The sequence below is a fragment of the Equus quagga genome, chromosome 7, assembly GCF_021613505.1.
Source record: "Equus quagga isolate Etosha38 chromosome 7, UCLA_HA_Equagga_1.0, whole genome shotgun sequence".
Classification (NCBI taxonomy): Eukaryota; Metazoa; Chordata; class Mammalia; order Perissodactyla; family Equidae; genus Equus; species Equus quagga.
In genome coordinates, this window is record NC_060273.1 from 22,550,646 (window position 1) to 22,569,179 (window position 18,534).

General features: G+C 45.1%; 3 protein-coding genes across 4 annotated transcripts; all 3 read right to left on the minus strand.

Annotated features, from left to right (window-relative positions):
• Positions 1-1,608: 1,608 nt before the first annotated feature.
• ZNF688 (zinc finger protein 688) lies at positions 1,609-5,336 on the minus strand. 2 transcript variants are annotated; one of them, XM_046665800.1, is made up of 3 exons: positions 3,515-5,333; positions 3,091-3,204; positions 1,609-2,338 (listed from the first exon to the last, which is right to left on the minus strand). In XM_046665800.1, the coding sequence occupies exons 1-3, from the start codon at positions 3,708-3,710 to the stop codon at positions 1,818-1,820; spliced, it is 831 nt and encodes a 276-aa protein (XP_046521756.1). In that variant the 5' UTR covers positions 3,711-5,333; the 3' UTR covers positions 1,609-1,817. The 2 variants fall into 2 exon arrangements, with proteins under 2 accessions (XP_046521756.1, XP_046521757.1); XM_046665801.1 differs by lacking the exon at positions 3,091-3,204 and having other exon boundaries at positions 3,515-5,336.
• A 2,226-nt stretch (positions 5,337-7,562) lies between these two features.
• On the minus strand, positions 7,563-10,076 carry LOC124242011 (zinc finger protein 785-like; the record flags this gene model as incomplete). Its single annotated transcript, XM_046666464.1, is given in 2 exon segments — positions 7,563-9,632; positions 9,634-10,076. Coding segments are annotated over 2 exon segments (741 nt in total), but the record flags the coding sequence as incomplete, so codon positions are not given.
• Positions 10,072-12,949, minus strand: LOC124241748 (zinc finger protein 785-like). Its single transcript, XM_046665802.1, has 3 exons — positions 11,305-12,949; positions 11,043-11,141; positions 10,072-10,240 (listed from the first exon to the last, which is right to left on the minus strand). Exons 1-3 carry the CDS (start codon positions 11,336-11,338, stop codon positions 10,089-10,091), a joined length of 285 nt encoding a protein of 94 aa, XP_046521758.1. The 5' UTR covers positions 11,339-12,949; the 3' UTR covers positions 10,072-10,088.
• Positions 12,950-18,534: the final 5,585 nt, after the last annotated feature.

The window sequence follows — 18,534 nt, forward strand, 5'->3', positions numbered from 1 at the left end:
AGTGACTTGCCCAAGATTGCAGTGCTATAAAGCAAGTGAGTCAGGATCTGAACCCAGACAGTCTGACTCCAAAGCCCATGCTCTTAAGCTCTACTCCACACTGTGTCCACCTTTTATCCTTTCTATGAAACAAGGCTCCCTCGCTGCTCCTTCTGCCTGAAAATCTTACCACACGCCAATTCCTGCTTAATGCTTTGGGAAACACAACCATCTCCTTCTCCAAGCTGCATTTCCTGGCATATCACAAACCAGGACAGGTTAGGTGGTGCCTCTGGACTTCCTCCATTACAGCCTCAATCACTCTCTTCCCACATAAAATGTGGGAACTGAATCAGCATGTCTCTGGAGCGCAGCACAAAAACCCACAGAGGCCTTAGTTGGTGTTTGCTTAATGAATGAATGGAGTCAGCCTTCCTCATCCTGGAATTCCCTTATCACCTGCAGTCTCTCCAAAGAAGGCACTCAATAAATGGTCATTGCATATTGACTGCACTTTTTTTTTTTTAAGATTTTATTTTTTCCTTTTTCTCCCCAAAGCCCCCCAGTACATAGTTGTATATTCTTCGTTGTGGGTCCTTCTAGTTGTGGCATGTGGGACGCTGCCTCAGTGTGGCTTGATGAGCAGTGCCATGTCTGCGCCCAGGATTCGAACCAACGAAACACTGGGCTGCCTGCAGTGGAGCACACGAACTCAACCACTCTGCCACGGGGCCAGCCCCTGATTGCACTTTCTAAGTGAAAGGTCACTGGCCGTGGTAGAGCTCCAGTTTCCTGCTGAGACTCCCCCAGACAGGCAGGGCTGGGTCCTGCATCCTGAAGAGCCACCCCTAGCTCCAAGGGGGAGGCCACTCTCTGGCTGGGAACTAAGGACCAAAAAACCTTTTTCTGCAGTGGTTCTTGTTTCTGGCTGGCTCCCTGCCCAGACGTCAGTTCTCACCTCACTGTCACCTGTGAGCCTCTGACCTGTGTTCTGCCCAGATCTAACTGTTCAGAGGAAGTGAGAGAAATATCTGGGTTCTGTGTCAGTTTCCAGCATTGCTGCCTTATAGCAGTGAAACTTTGAGAAAATCACTTAAGCTCTCTGAGCCTCAGTTTACTCATCTGCAAAACATCGCTATTGATATTCATGCCCTGCCTCCTTAGCAGGCTTCTTTACACTTTCTGAAGCATAAAACGTTGACAGTAATTCACTCAACAAATGTTTATTGCACATTTACTATGTCATACATATTGTTTTGTTAAAATGTCAGTCTTCACTATAACCCTTTGAGGTAGATATTATTGCTCCTCATTTTAGAGATGAGGGAGCTGAGGCTTAGGGAGGGCACGTGACTTACCAGTGGTGCCTTGGGGCAAGTTGCAGAGACTAGATCTGTGCCCAGTGCTTTCCACTCTTTCCACCCACTTCACTTCCTGGGCCTCCTGCTGGCATCAGTTATCCGGGGCTTGTCCATGCCCTCCATCTGGAGCCCCCTCCCCAAGCCTTAGTTACCCTCAGCAGTTACCTCTGATGTAGATAAGCAACAGTGGGATTTTTTTTTTGTCTGACACAACAGAAAGATGTTGGTTGCACCTGTTACTGAGATAACACTTGAGAAAAGTCCAGCATCTTACTCTCTTCATTTTTTTAGAAAGACTGGGGACAGGGGTGTCAAGTTTAATCTATTTGAATCTTTACAGGCACTTTTCTTTTTACAAGTTTGAATACTTGAGGGGTCCTTGAGGGAAGCCCAAAGGGTGAATTTTGCTTCCCAAATCCCTGACTCAGTCAGTCCTCAGGGCCAAGGTCAGCCTCCAACCCAGCCTGCGGGAGCCGCTCACCCGCACTCCTCAAAGATGTCCGGGTAGTGCCGGAACAACACCGGCGGGTCTCGGTCACCCCGGACTGGGGCCCGAGGCACAGCCCGGATCCCAGGCCTCCGGCCACGCCGCCCCCCAGAACAGGAGCGGTGGATCCACTGGTGCGCTTCCACGGCGAATTTCCTCTTGAAACGCATGCCACACTCGGGGCAGGGGAAGGGCCGCTCACCCGAGTGCATGCGCCGGTGGCTGACCAGCAGGGAGGGGTAGGTGAAGCGGCGGCCGCAGTCTGCACACACGTGGCGCCGCTGGCTGCTGGGAGCGTCCATGCTGGGCATGGGGATAGGGGGCTGCGCACCTGCGCTCTGGTCCCAGGCAGCTTTCGTGGGTGGTTGTGCTCTTGCCGAGGCTTTGCTGATGGTTGAGTCAAGGTTGTGTTTAATCGGTTCTTTAGGCCGCTCCTTCCCAGAAGTCTTTCTGGGTCCCTTTGCTCCTCGCCCTTCCTCGGGTTCCTCGTCCTTCTTGTTTGGGGCCTCTCCTGGGAAACAGGAATTAAGTTACATTTTAAACCATTTGCTTAGACTGTCTTAGGTTATAGGGTGCTTTTACTTAGGAAAGAGCCAGAAAAGTACTGCCTAGTGATTACTGCACAGGCTTCAAAGGAAGATAAACAAGGTTCAAATCTCTTAAGAATGACTTATCTGGGCCTTGGTTCCTCATGTGTCAAATGGGAATCAATGGTTTCTTTACTTCACAGGGTTGCTGGGAGGATTAAATAAGTAGAAGCATGTTAAGCACTTAGTAAATGCTCAATAAGCAGTAGGTATTATTGTGGTTTCTTGATTTTTTTTGTAGGGTAAGACTTTTAGAGATGAGAAAACATAATTGTTCAAAATCACTCTGGTAGGGGATGGTGAGGGGAGAAGAGCCAAATTGTCAATTACTGGGCATTTTCTCTTTGCACTGCTTGAGGAATGTGAAAGGAAGACCTGAAGCCACTTCCATTCTTACAGGAATGGAAAAAAGAAGCCTGAGTGGTGTTTTCTACGAGAGGGACCTGGAAACCTGAGTCATGGACTTGGGCTCCTGATTCTCCTACTTTGGTCTCAACATAACTACTGTCCCAAGTTCTGAAAACTTTGTAGCACGTCTGCCTTCTTTTCTCCTCTAGTATCCAACATCATTTGGCCCTTTAATTCCTCTAGGGATGCTGGACATGGGGATCTGAAAGAAATCATTGCTAGACAGGAACCCCTCCCAGGTTGGGGAAGACTTGGGACAATCCCTCACCTCTCAGAGCTCCTCCCAGGCTTTCCCCCTCCTCAGGATCCTGGGCGGCGGGGCTCCAAGCCTCACTCTCCTGTTCCATCCAAGAGATGAGGGCTGGCTTGGGGCCTGGGAATCCTGGGAGAGAACAGGGATCACAGAGCTGGCCTGAGAGGTCGTCCTGGGAAGATGGCATCCCCCTGCCAGGGTGAGGGCACCTCCTCAGAATTTATGCTCAATCTGGACAGGGTCTGCAATGCTCCTGCATGATGGAAGTGGATGCAGGATGGACGTTCTCCTGAGGGGGTACCTGAAGCCCTGGGAATGGGGGCTGGTGCTGTTGGTAGAATAGTGCGGGATTAGGGCTGACAATCCTCTCGGTCCTTCTATATCACAACCCCTGTGAACCCCAGTGAAGGAGGAGAGGGGCGCTGACCCGGAGCCTCACCGAGCGCGCCCAGGTGGCCGTAGGTCTCCCGCATCACGTCCCGGTACAGGGCCCTCTGCGCGGGCCGCAGACACCCCCACTCCTCCGGGGAGAAGTACACGGCCACGTCCGCGAACCTCACGGCCACCGGCTTGTTGCAACCAGGCAGGGTCTCCCCCGGTCTCAGGGCCAGAAGCGGGGCTGGGGGCGGCGCCATGGGGCCTGCCAGCCCCGAGCAGCGGCCGCCTTGTGCCCGGGGCCACCGCCTCCCCGCTCCTGGCCTCGGCTTTAGTCGTCCACAGGAAGGGCTCCCGAGGCCGGGGCCCCGCCCAGGCTTGGCGTCCGAACGCGGCCGTGGGAACCGAAGTAGCAGAGACTGGCTGTTAGGGATGCGGGGATTCTGATGGGGCCAAATAAACCCCTTCGGTGTTTTTTCGCTTTATGGCAGCTTGGACATAGACACCCGGGGTTAAGAGACCCGGAAGGTGCCTTCAGAAAATATGGCGACATCCTGGCTTCAGTTGTCACTGGCTGCTCTTAAGGGCGCCATCCCTTGATCATATCAAACATGGCGCCTCTCTGGTATCTCCGGCCTCACGGGCCACTTGCCCTTAAATACAATGGCCGCTGCGGGTGGGTTTTTTGGGGGGCCGTGGGGAGAGGGCAAGGAGAGGGAACCGAGAGGGTGTCGAGAGGAGCTTTCTTGCCTTCAAGAAAGACCGACCGGCCCGCAGGTTCTAGCACCTCGCAGCCAGCACTGCAGGGCGGCCGATGGTTGGCCGTGAGGGCAGGAAGCGGCTGCGCTGCGAGGCCGGGGCTGGCGGGGCGTTGGAAGGCGCCCGAGCCCTGAAGCCTCGCTCGGCGGGCTCTGGAACCGGTCGAGGACCTTGGCATCTGTGGAGCCCGGGATTTTGTCCCCAGCGATCTCCTTTCATGCCTCCTGACAGCAGGATCTGGAATCCGGTCCCTAGCCCCTGCGAGAAGATGCACACCCCCTGGCCAAATCGTGGGGACAGCCGAGGTAGAAACCAGGTACACGTTTACACTGGGGACCACCGCTGCAGAGCCCACCCGACTCCTAGCGCCTGCCGCTCGGCTCACAGAGTCTCTAGATCGGAGCTGCATGCGGAAGAATGTGCTTGGTGGGGCTGGAACTAGTTGGGGAAATTTTAAAGTACGTTTAAATTTTTTTCCAAATTCATTAAATGTACATGGTTTTTTAAAAGTAATACAAGAGGTTTATAATGAAAAAGACAATCCCCTGTACCCTTTCCCCCTGTTCCCTAGAGACTACTTTAAACTCTTTATTCAGTTGAGTTATATTGTACATAGTGTGCAATGCACACTTTCAGTGTAACATTCGACAAATGCATACAACGGTGTTAACCATCACCCGAAACAAGACATAGGACATTGATGTCGCCCCTGAATGTTTCCTTGTGTAACCTTTCCGGTCAATACAAAATATTGTGGTAAAATACACACCAATAACCATTTTAAACCGTATAATTCAGTGGCATTTAGTACATTTACAATGTACAACCAACATCACTACTTTCATCCCTCCGGAAGAAAACCCCCTACCCACTGAGCAGCTGCTCCCCATTCTCCCCGCCCCCCAGCTCATGGCCATCACTAATCTGCTTTCTGTCCCTATGAATTTGCTTTTTCTGGATATTTCACTTAAATGGAATCATACGATATGTGGCCTTTTGTGTCTGGCTTGTCCTTAGCAGAATGTGATTTCAAAGTTCCTCCATGTTGTAGCCTTTCTCAGTACTTCCTTCCTTTTTATGGCTGAATAATATTCCATTGTATGGATATACCTCATTTTGTTTATCCATTCAGCAGTTGATGGACACTTGGGTTTTGCACCTTTTGTCTAGTGCTGCTATGAACATTAGTGTACAAGTTTTTCAGTTTAAGAGCTTTGAGATATAATTCACTTACTGTACAATTCACCCATTTAAAGTGTACAGTTCAATGGTTTTGGTATATTACTAAATTTTTTAAATTGTGGTAAAATATATGAGACATAAAATTTGCCATTTTAACCATTTTTAAGTGTACAGTTCAGTGGCACTAATTACATTCACAATGTTGTGCAACTATCACCACTATCTATTTCCAAAACATTTTCCATCACCGTGAAAGGAAACATGAAACCCATTAAGCAGTCACTCTCCTCTCCTCCAGCCCCTGGTAACTTCTTTTTTTTTGAGGAAGATTAGCCCTGAGCTAACATCTGCCACCAATCCTCTTTTTTGTTGAGCAAGAGTGGCCCTGAGCTAACATCTGTTGCCAATCTTCCTCTTTTTGCTTGAGGAAGATTGCTGCTGAGCTAACATCTGTGTCCACTTTCCTCTATTTTTCGTACGTGTGACACCACCACAGCATGGGTTGGTGAGCAGTATAGGTCCACGGCCAGGATCCGGCCCTGCAAACCCAGGGCTGCCAAAGTGGAGCACAGAAACTTAACCACTACACCACTGGGCTGACCCTGTTTGCTTTTTTTAATTGAAATATATTTGACATAGACATTGTGTAAATTTAAGATGTACGTGTTGATTTGATACACTTATATATTGAATGCTATCGTCACTGTTTGCTTTTCTTGAATTTTCTAATTGTCTTTCTTTTCTCCTTGCATTATCTGCCCTTTCTGCTTCTTTAAGTTGTTCCAAATTACCTAGAATAGCATCAAATCTGAAATCCCCATTTTTTTCCCGGAAAACCTCCCTCCTTGAGCCCTCAGTCCTCTCTCTCTAAGTTGGACTGGGCCTCGGCTCTCACCCAGGGTTTTCCCTTCCTCCTCTCCTGGGTTGTGTCCTAGATTCAGTGTTTTCCTATCTTTCAGTCGAGATGGGTTCTGTCAAAGGCTTGTGGCGTTAGACTGTGAGTATTAGATGTCTTCATCCCCATGTTTGCAGTATTGCTGCAGTCGGGCAGGATGGCAGACACTGTTTGCTAAACAAGCTTGGGGCTGCTCACTGGCAATAACGGACAGGACCTACTAGGTCTCTGCTGGCAGCAGCCCACAGTGTGGTCTTGGAACCATTCCTTGCTCGGCTCTCCTGCCTGCCCTTGCACACACTGTCTCCTCTTTTTGCTCAGGAACGTTCTTTGTTGCTGATAAGCTAGTGCCTTTTTAGTCGTTACATTTTCTGGCCCTATCCTTGCTATTTTTCACCCGGAATACTTTCTGGCTTTTAATGTAACCTGTAACAATTCTATGCTTACTTTATAACTGAGTTCTAGATGTGCCTCACTGCACTCATTGTGGTGAATAATGTGGAAATGGAGTCAGGAAAAATATATCCTCATAAATAAGTCTCTTTTTAAACAGAGAATCAACTTTACCTAAAGAGAAACTACAAAGCATTTCACCGAGACCAAAAAATACTTTTGTCTGTTCAGGTGCTGTGTTTTTTTTTTTTTTGAGGAAGATTAGCCCTGAGCTAACTACAGCCAATCCTCCTCTTTTTGCTGAGGAAGACTGGCCCTTAGCTAACATCCGTGCCCATCTTCCTCTACTTTATACATCGGACACCTACCACAGCATGGCTTTTGCCAAGCAGTGCCATGTCCGCACCCGGGATCTGAACCAGCGAACTCCGGGCCACCGGGAAGTGGAACATGCGAACTTAACACTGTGCCACCAGGCCAGCTCCTCAGGTACTCTGTTCTAAGTTGCTTCTCTTTGCACTAGGGATGGAGAAGACTTAACTAATCAGATTGCAACAAACTTTCAAGACTAAAACTATTCCATCATAAGTGGCTGATGTCAAGTTGTTTTTCCTGCCCATCATTATAAAAATACAAAGATGCTCTTGCTTTCAAATTTTTTTCGATTTATTTTTTAAATTTTTATTTATTTATTTTGAGGAAGATTAGCCCTGAGCTAACTGCTGCCAATCCTCCTCTTTTTGCTGAGGAAGACTGGCCCTTAGCTAACATCCATGCCGATCTTCCTCTACTTTCTATATGGGACGCCTGCCACAGCATGGCTTGCCAAGCGGTGCCATGTCCACACCCGGGATCCGAACTGGCGAACCCCAGGCCGCCAAAGCGGAACGTGCGCACTTAACCGCTGCGCCACTGGGCCGGCCCCTCAAATTTTTTTAATGCCCACCAAATTGTATATGTTTGTTCAAGAATCTAGATAATTATGAGAAGTTATAAAACATACAGGAGATAATTATGGTTCATAAATTTTACCTGTCAACAACAGGGTCTTTAAGGGAGAGATAAAGTTTAAGGGAGAGCATCTGAACTTTAAGGAGAGCTAAAGTTTCTTGCATAAAGCTCAGCCCTATGTTGAAGTGTCTAGGAGTGAAATGTAGCGATGTCTGCAACTTACTATGAAATAGGTTAAAGAAAATAAGGTGGATAAATGATGGCTGGAGGGATGGATAGATGGATTGATGTGTGATATAGCAAATATAGCAAAACTGCAGAATCTAGGTTAATTGTAGAGTCTAAGTGATAGGCTTATGAGTGTTTACCATAAAATTCTTTCAACTCTTGAATGACTGAAAAATTTTATAATAATATGTTGGAGGGAAGCTCTGCTATTTGTTCTTTAAACTATAAAGACATGCTGAGTGCCTTCATGTTTTTTTTATAAGTTAGACAACTAAGGCTCAGAAATGCTAACTAATAGACTTAAGGCCACACAGCTGGTGGGGACTGAGCTGAACCTGGAATCTAGGTCTACCAATTTAGGAGAGGCTATGTGGTAAAGTAATGATAACACCCAGTTCCCATTATTAATCATCTTTGGAACCCAGGGCTCTGGAGAAGCAGTCCTTTGTCCAGAGAGATATTTGACTTACCAGCACCATTCCTGGCACGCAGACCTTCTTAGTCCCACCCAATTCCTTGCTTATTCCTTCAACGGTTTCCTGTTCAAAAGTAGGGCTAGCAGATCCAAATGGGTCAGAAAGATCTTTCTTAACTATTGACAACATACAAGCATTAGAGTAAAAATTAGACTGGGGATACTATGCCTTGATTTCAACTCTAATCACAGTAATTTACTCTCTCTTTTAAAAAAAGTTCCCAGAATTGTACTTCCAGCTGCTGTGGCCCAAGAATATATCTTCATTCAAAAGATGTAAAATCCAGGGAACATGCAAATAACTGAAGAAAAAACATTGCAATCACTAATTCATAAAAGTTTGAAAAAAAACCTTTAAGCTCATTAAGTGTGATACTTTTGTGCAGTACACGCAGAGTGACTGTAGGGCAGGACAGTTCCCCACCTGAAGTCACTGTCTTCTCTATGGCCACCTCTAGGTCTTCAAGACCAAACAGTGCCAACAATGGCTTGACACCGCACGTGTCTCTTTGCCAGATGTTTCACTTGCCCTGGCTAAAAGACAGAATCCTTGGATGAGCTTCCCCCAGTGGGGAGAGGCCCAAGGTGTGCCCTCTTTTCCAGGATCCCCAGAGTAGGTATGGGCTCCTTTAATAGGCTCTTGTGTCTAGGAAACCCCTGTACCCTTGTATAGGAGAGATAGAGACCAGAAAGCAGATTGCTTTAAGGGAGGGAACAATCCAGAAAGAAATGCCAGTTGGGTGAATGGTTTGCAGTAAAGTAACCCCAAGTGAGACTTGGAAGTGGAGCCTGAGAAAATGGGTTCAGCCCTCAGGTGACCTTTCAGATTCCTGCCTCCTTCTTCCAATGTACCTTCTCTGTGCTCTGTCACCTCTGCTTATTTCCTAACACAGAGCTTTGTTTTTCCTTAAATGCCCACTTCCTTTCCTTATCCTGATAAAATGCATAAACTTTGCCTCTTCTTTTCCAGAGAAAATTCTAATCATCTCATGTGAGCTCTATCACCTACACTCTTGGAATATATCTGGAAAGTACCAGAAATGAACTGGAGGATCCTGGCCTCCCAAAACAGGAATTGGCTCTGAAAGCCCTACTGTAGGCTGCTGCCACCTCAGCCTCTCGCCAGAGCGATGGATCCACTGATGGGCTTCCAAGGCATACTTGCACTTGACGCATTTCCCATACTTGGGGCAGGGGTGGGGCCAGCTGTCAGAATGGATGTGCTGGTGACCGAGGAGGAGAGAAGAGTAGGTAAAGTGAAGGCCACAGTCAGGGCAGGGATAGAGCTTCTCGCCTGTGCCTGTGGATAGCCAGCAGAGAGGTGCAGGCAAAACGGAGGCTGCAGGTGGGAGAGCTGTAGGGCTTCTTGCCTGTGTGCTTGCGCTGGCAGACTGCCAGCAAGTAGGGGTAAGTGAAGCCACTCTTGCAGTCTGGGCGTGGGTAGGGCTTCTCCCCGGCATGAGCCCGCCTCTGGATGGCCAGGGAAGCCCTCTGGCAGAAGCGTCGCCCACAATCAGGGCAGGGGTAGGGCTTTTCACCTGTGTGGATGAACTGATGCTGGAGCAGGTACTTGCGCTGGGAGAAATGGGCCTGACAGTGGTTGCAGGGAAGGGGCCGCTGCCCAGAGTGGACCCGCTTATGTCTCGCCAACAAGGAGGGATAGCTGAAGTTGCAGCCACAATCTGGGCAAGAGTAGGGTGGTCTGCGGGTGGGAGTGTCCTTGAGCCAAGGGTTGATGGGGCTTTGCCTTGAGTTCTAGTAGAGCTCTGGGCAAGCAGCTTTGTGATTGAGGTCAAGTGGCGCGCTGGATAGCAACCACTCCTTGAGAGACACTCCCTCATGTTCCATCTGTTTTTGCTTTGGACTCTTCTTTAGCACTTCTTTCTCCTCACTCCCATCGCTGGACCCTGAGACAGGGGAAAAGATAAAACTTGAAACTTAGACCACAGCCTGCCCTGGGAGGGAGCATGAATGGCTGAGTATATGGCCCCCTGGGAATGAGGCTCAAAGACTGCCGCCTCACCAAGCTCTGAAAGCTAGCCTGGAGTAAAAGCAAATTTTATTGTTGCTCAGGGTTATGACAGGAAAGCCCTGAAAACTGGAGATAAAGGGAGGAGTCAACATTATTGAACTCCTTCTCTGTGCCAGGCATTGAGAGCAGAGATGGTCCCAGCCTTCATGGAGCTTACAGTCCTAAACCTCTTCATGATCCCTTTGCAAAACAGCCATTCAATGACCTCCCATGGTGCCATTCAAGGCCATTATCAAAAAGTGTACACTTGCACTGCACTCTAGGTTCCAGCGGAAACCTGCTGGGAACAAACACTACGACATCATGGCTGGAGGAAAAACGTGTTTTCTTTATTTTGAAATCTCTGACGAGGCATTATCCATTATACTATGATCCACATAATTAATATCCAAAAGGAATATTTGTCTTCATTTTATCACACAGCAAAAAACAAATTACAAGTGTTTCCTCTTTCCCTTAGCTGCCTTGGAGACCCAAGCTCTATTTTGCATTAAACTGGGGTTTTCCAGCGTGATTAAGTGGTGCTATAAATCCCAATTTAGCTGTTGTATTGAGCCATTTTGCAGTGAGATAGGAACCTTACTGCAGATGAGGTGCAGTGAGACATGATGGGGCTTTGGAGGAGGCAGTGTGCGCTGAGATCCGCGTGGGAGGGCGGGGGGTTTGAAGTGAAGTACCTGCGACCTTTGCTGGGCTATCAGCCTTTGGATCCTGGGCCTCCGGGCCCCACGCCTCCACCTCTCCTTCCACCCAAGAGATAAAAGCGAGTTTGGGGCCTGAAAATGCAGCGAAGGCGAAACACTGGGTTCAGCTGAGAACTGGAGAGCGGAGGGTGAGGCTGCTTCCTCAGTGCCCCACACTTCCAGTCCACTCGTCTCCGGACATCAATCCCCCTTCCCACAGATTACTGGGGGTCCTGGCCGGATCGCCGGACCTCACCGAGCGCGCCCAGGTGGCCGTAGGTCTTCCGCATCACGTCCCGGCACAGGGCCCTGAGCGCGGGCCGCAGACACCCCCGCTGCCCCGGGGAGCAGTACGCGGCCACGTCCGCGAAGCTCAGGGGCCCTGGGCTTCTTTCCCTAGTCCACCCCGGCCCGGCCTCCCCGGGTACTTCCGCCGGGACCAGGGCCAGGGGGCGCCACGGGCAAGCCCCTCGTGCTTCACAAAGAGAGGCTTCCGGGATATGTGGAAACGGTGCAGCATTCCTGCCTTTCCTCAGAAAAAGTCCTTAAAAGCCCACAGCCCTGCCCTTAACCAAGATGGCACCTCTTTAGCCTCAACAGCCCTTGCTTTTCCTCTCTGCGCAGACGTACCAAAGGGAAAGCGGCAGGGCAGCTGGACTCCGTAGCGTGACACACCGACAGATGACGTTGATTGGGTCGCACCGGCGGACAGGGGGCAGGAAGGCTGTGATTGGTCTTTCCGGAGCGGCCTGTTTGAAAGGCTGAAGGGAAGCAGCGAGTGGTCTGCAGGTGGCCTGGGCCGAGGGGCGGCTGGATCGCTCTTGATTTGGCTTCTCCAGAACAGCAACCTAAGAGAGAGGCTCTGATGGGTTGAAGCTACTCCCTTACGGACTGCTACTCACATGAGAACTCTTACAGGCAGGTCCGGATGTCCGGGGCTTGGAGGTGAGTAAAAGCTTAGGGCAAAGACGGGCGGATTTTGGAGGTGAGGGAGTTGGGGGCGGCCTGTCCCTCCGCTGTGCTCTGGGTACTCAGGGCTAGCCCGGGCCGGCTGCGGGAACCGGTTCCTACCTGTATTTGATTTGGCCCATGCCCCGAGATCACAGATGCCTTCCCTTTTCTAGACGTAGAATCTGAGGGACAGAAAGGCCAGGTAACTGCTCACGGGGGACAGAGCTGGGATTCAAAGTCATCTTCTGACTCCCAGGTTCAGCTAAGTGCTCAGTGTAGCGCCCTGCACAAAGTAAGTACTTAATAGATATGAATTTGTAGTTGTTATTGTAATTACATTACGATCAGTACCCTGTCTCAAGCAGAAATCTTGTATTCAAATTGTGAACAGTAATGGGCACCCCTCTCTCTGGTCTGTCAGGCAAAACTAGCAAGCAGGCTGCATAGGCATAGAGTCGGTGCAAAATCCATGCCTTACTGTGAAGCGGCCTTGCAGGGCATCTTAAGCCTGTGTCAGAATGACTTTACAACCCTTCACCTCATGACTGAAGACGCCAGCTGGAAAACCTCTGCAACAGGAAGAGATAAAGAGTACCTGGCTCTCACATAACCTAGTTGCATTTTTGAGGTTTGGGAAATGATTAGCGATTCTGGTCCTTGCCTCTCTCCACACATAAATAACATCAAAATTCCAGGATTTGTAACCAAGAAGTTCTTATTTATTTTATCTTTCATGTATTACCTAGAGAAAAACCAGATGTACCCTGTCATGGAGGAACAGATACCCCTTTGACGTACATGATTGTTTGATGTGGAAGGCCCTTTCTGCACATACAGTGCTTTGAAAAACTATATAAGCTGCGCTCAGATCTGTAGACCTTGAAACTTCCTTCAGAACACTCTTTTGGACTGTTTCCCAGGCTCAAGTTCCTCTTCTTGATTATTGAATAAACTCCTTCATCTAACTTTATCGAGATTCTTTATTTCAGTCAACAAAATTATAGCTCGTAAATGGGTAACAAAAAAATCAGATCATCTCTTAAGATGAAAATTTTCAAACTTTTCTAAGTATTCATAAGAGTGGAGAAGGAAAGTTCTAGAGATGTAAAAAAAAAACAACGGTGTCCATCTATTTCGAAAGTGTTGGACTCTCTTAGACTACTGGTGGAGTGTAAGGTGGTACAACCACTTTGGAAAACTAGCAGAATCTGCTAAAGCTGAATCTGTGCATACCCTGTAACCCAGCAATTCCACTCTTAGGTGTATACCCAACAGAAATGCATACGTATGTTTACTGAAAGATATGTACTCAAATGTTCACAGCCAGACTAGTTGCAATAGCCCAAAACTGGAAACTATCCACAGCAGTAGAATGAATAAATAACTGTGGGATGCTCATTCAGAAATGAGAATGAATACTCTACAACCACATGCGTCATATGGATAAATCTTGCAGACAAATGTTGAGCAAAAGAAGCCAGACAAAATAGTATATATGATTCCATTTATATGAAGTATAAAAACAGGCAAAACTAATCCCAGCTATTAAGAATCAGGATAGTGGGTTACCCTTTTTGCTTCTAGGGGCCTGATAATATTCTGATTCTTGATCTAGGTGTTGATTACTCAGATGTGTTCAGTTTGTGAAAATTAATGGAGCTGTACACTTATGATATGTGAACTTAGTGTGTATTATGCTTCACCTTAACAAGTCTGCTCCCTCTAGTCCCCTTCGCTGCCCAGTTTCCTGTGTCCTTCCTGAAATATTTAGGTATAGAAAAGCATATTTCTTTTTTTTTTTTCTTTTCCCAAGTAACACACTAAACACACTTCACTTTGCTTTTTTTCCTCAATGTGTCTTCTAGATTGTTTGATTTCAGCACATATAAATCTTCTTTTTTTAATGGCAACATAATGTTCTATTATCTGGATGAAAATTTATTTAGCTTATTCTGTGTTGATGGGCAATTAGTTTGTTTCCATTCTTACTATGATAAACTGCTGTAATCATATCCTTAGAAATCCTTCTTTGGAGACAGAAGATGAGCATCTCTGTTGAATAAAACCCTAGAACCAGAATTGCTGGTTCAAAGGGAAGGCTAGTGTTTTAAGCCATTTATCAGTTTAAATTATTAAACTTTTCTCCAAAACCCACAAGAATTGATATATCCAGAAGATATACTACATTTATTTTGTATCTTCAAGCTACCCAGTTTTGAGAAGCATGGTATTAAGGTCTTTTATTTATTCAGATGACATGGTAGACAGAATAATGGACCCCAAATATGTCCATGTCCTAATCCCTGAAGCCTGTGAGTAGGTGACAGTGGCAAACAGGACTTTGCAGCTGTGATTAAGCTAAGGATTTTGAGATGGAAAGACTATCCTAGATTATCCCAGTGGGTCTAATGTAATCCCAATGGTCCTTATAAAAAGGAGGCAGGAAGAGCAAAGTCAGAGAACATTGACAACAATAACAGGTGGGAGTGATGCCTTGCTGGAAAGGGGCCACAAACCAAGGAATGCAGGCAGCCTCTTTTTCCTGCTTGGAGGCCAGAAAAGGCAAGAAATGGATTTTCCCCTACAGACTGGAGAATGCAACCTTGCCAACATCTTGATTTTAGTCCTGTAAGAACTATTTTCGGAATTCTGACCAGAGAACCATAAGATAACAAATTTGTGTTGTTTTAAACCGCCTAGTTTGCGGTAATTTCTTACAGTAGCAATAGGAAACTAATGCAGGTAACTTTGTTGAGTAACTATTTCTGAGCTTTGTCGAGTACTATACTGGGTGTGGGAACACTCTCCCAGCTCTGAATTCAAGAACTAAAGGTCTAAAAGAGAAGCAGTTCTCAAACACATTGTGCTGAATGAAAGAAGCCTTAGATAAAAGAATACACACTGATTCCAATTATATGAAGTTTTATATCAAGGAAAACAAATATATGGCGGGGACAAAATTAGAACAGTAGTTGTCTCTGGTGGGGTGGGGATGGGAGTAACTAGGAAAGGTCATGAGGGAACTTTCTCAGATGATGGGAATATTCTATATCTTGATAGGGGTTTGGGTTACACAGATGTATGCATTTGTCAACACTCAGCAAATATACACTTAAAATGTGCTCATTTTCTTTGATGTAAGTTTAACTCAAAATAAAAACTATGTAAAACAAATATTGATCTCTACTAAATGATGTGCATGCTGAAATGTTTAGAGGTGAAGTGTACTGATATCAACGATTTCTTTGAAATGCATCAGAAAATAAAATGCACTGGTAGAGAGATGGATAGTTCTGTAATAAAGCAAGTATAGTAGAATGTTAATGGTAGAATTAGGTGGTAAGTATATGAGTGTTCACTGTAAAATTCTTTCAAACTGTATGTTTGAAAACTTTCAAAATAAAATATTCAGGGGAAAAGGGAAAGAGAAGCAAGGTGGATAATGCTTAGACAAAGCCTGATTAACCATTTTAAAGTATACTATGAAGTGGCATTTAGAGCATTCACCATGTTGTGCAACTACCACCTCACTCTAGTTTCAGAACTTCATCACTGTTGGGATTTTGATTTGATGACACTGAATCTGTAGATTTCTTTGGTTAGTACTGTCATCTTAACAATACTAAGTTTATGGGGCCGGCCTGGTGGCACAGCGGTTAAGTGCACACATTCTGCTTTGGTGGCCCGGGGTTCACTGGTTCGGATCCCAGGTGCGGACACGGCACTCCTTGTCAAGCCATGCTGTGGTAGGCGTCCCACATATAAAGTTGAGGAAGATGGGCACGGATGTTAGCTCAGGACCAGTCTTCCTCAGCGAAAAGAGGAGGATTGGCAGCAGTTATCTCAGGGCTAATCTTCCTCAAAAAAAAAAAAAACCCACTAAGTTTTCCAATTCATGGACATAAGATGTCTTTCCATTTATTTAGGTATTTTTAAATTTCTTTGAGCAGTATTCTGTAGTTTTCAGTGTATAAATCTTTCACCTCCTTAGTTAAATTCCCAAGTATTTTGTTTTTAATGCCATTATAAATGGAATTGTTTTCTTAATTACCTTTCTGAATTGTTCATTACCAGTATATAGAAATGCACCTGATTTTTGTGTATTGATTTTGTATCTTGCAACTTTGCTGAATTCATTTATTAGCTCTAACAATCTTTTTATGGAATCTTTAGGGTTTTTAGATATAAGATTACATCATCTGTGAATAGAGATAATTTTACTTCTTCCTTTCCAATTTGGATGCCTTTTATTTCTTTTTCTTGCCTAATTGTTCTGGCTAGAACTTCAATAGAATATTGAAGCGGGGCCAGCCCCGTGGTTTAGTGGTGAAGTTCACACGCTCTGCTTCAGCAGCCCAGGTTCACAGGTTTGGATCCAGGGCATGGACCTATACCACTCATCAGCCACGCTGTGGCAGTGACCCACATATAAAATCGAGGAAGATTGGTGGGAGTGATGCATTGCTCAGGGCTAATCTTCCTCAGGGGAAAGAAAAATAGAATAGAAGTGGCAAAAGTGGGCATCCTTGTCTTGTTCCTGATTCTGAAGGGTAAGCTTTCAGTCTTTCACTGAGGTGATATTAGCTGTGGGTTTTTGATATATAGGCTTTATCATATTGAGGAAGTTTCTTTCTATTTCTAGTGTATTGAGTGTTTTTTATCATGAAAGAATGTTGAATTTTGTCATATTCTTTTTCTGCATCAGTTAAGATGATCATGTTTTTTTCTTCATTGTATGAATGTGGCGTAATTACATTGAGTGATTTTCATCTGTTGAAGCATCCTTGTATTCCAGGAATAAATTCCACTTGGTCATAGTATGTAACCCTTTTAAGATGTTGCTTTGATTTGCTAGTATTTTGTTGAGGATTTTTGTATCAATAGTCCTAAGGAATATTGGTCTGTAAGTTTCTTGTAGGGTCTTTGTCTGGCTTTGGTATCAGTGTAAGAGTTTTTAACTATATTCTGGATACAAATCCCTTTTTAGATATATGATTTATAAGTATTTTCTCCCATTCTGTAGATTGTTTTTCACTCTCTTCAAGATGTCCTTTGAAGCACAAAAATTTTAATTTATCTGTTTTTATCTTTTGTCACTGTGCTTTTGGTATCATAGCTAAGAAACCATTGCCTAATCCAAGATCACAAAGATTGACATCTATATTTTCTTCTAAGAGTTTTATAGTTTTAGCTCTTAAATTTAGGTTTATGGTTCATTTTAAATGAACTTTTGTATATGTTTGAAGGTAGGGTCCAACTTTGTTCTTTTGTATGTGGATATCCAGTTGTCCCAGCACCATTTGTTGCAAAGACTATTTCTCTTTTTGAATTGTTTTGGCACCTTTGTTAAAAATCAATTAATCATAAATGTAAGGGTTTATTTTTGGAAGGACATTTTATTTTCTCTTATTTAATAAATTTCTCTTATTTAAGTAGTCTTACTCTTCAGTTCTAGGGAAATATCTCTGCTGCGATGTAAATCAGAGTATACTGACTTAAGTGAAAATGTTGTAAGGCTCTTATATTGTTCTGGAGTATGGAGATTTTGGTCAACATTAGATTTTTTTCCCCAAAAAGATAAAGACATTTTTAATCCTTTAGCAAGCCTCTAGCAAGTGAAAATACTATGCTTACAATAAAAGTGAAAAGGGAGTACTTAGTGTCACTCCCAAGAGGCTTGATATACCACTCAGCATTGTTGCCCAATCTCCCGTTGGTTTAGCCACCAAATGACAAAATTTCCATTTTCTGATAGTTCAGTGATTCCTTTGCTCCACTGCTGCCAACTAAAGCCATCATTGCTTCCAAAGACCAAGAAAAGCATTGTTCCAAACATGGCTGTGTTTCCTGTAAGCACAAATACATAAGCTCCCCACTCAAGCAGATGTGCTGTGGCAAATAGAGAGTCCAACGATGTCTGTTGTAAGAAATATGGCAAGTTCCTTAAAAGCACTACTTGTCTTGTCTTGTCTGTATCACTGTATCATCCACTAATCTTTTTGCTATGCAGTATGGAATGAGTGAAAGGATGTATGTGTGTGGGGGTGGGGTGGGAGTGGTAAGGGAGCCAGTGTCGGCTAGAAAAAAGAAAAAGAAGTTAATATAGATTTTGCTATTCATGTCGTTTTCCTACATAATATGCTTTTTTTTTTTTTTAAGGACCAAAGGAATATTGCAAAGTACAAAACATGACAGAGTAAGCAAAGTGTAACCTGAACAGTGAAATGGAAAATTATATTTTGAGTCATAGTACCCCAAAATCAATTATAGCATAACTAACAGGATTTTTTTTATAATATTAAAATTAAATGCCTTATAAATTATAACAGTTGGGATCAAGGCACAAAATTCAAAGTATTTTTCATTTCAGATTAAAAATAGAGAGGCGTACAGATAATGGGAAAAACTAGACAAATCAAATATATGTGCTGAAAATTTAAGGGTAACTTCTAAAAGAATGTATAAATTTCAAATACAGGGATCTCTTAAAACATTTGAAAAACAATCACTCATAATAGAGGAACGCAAATTAAAA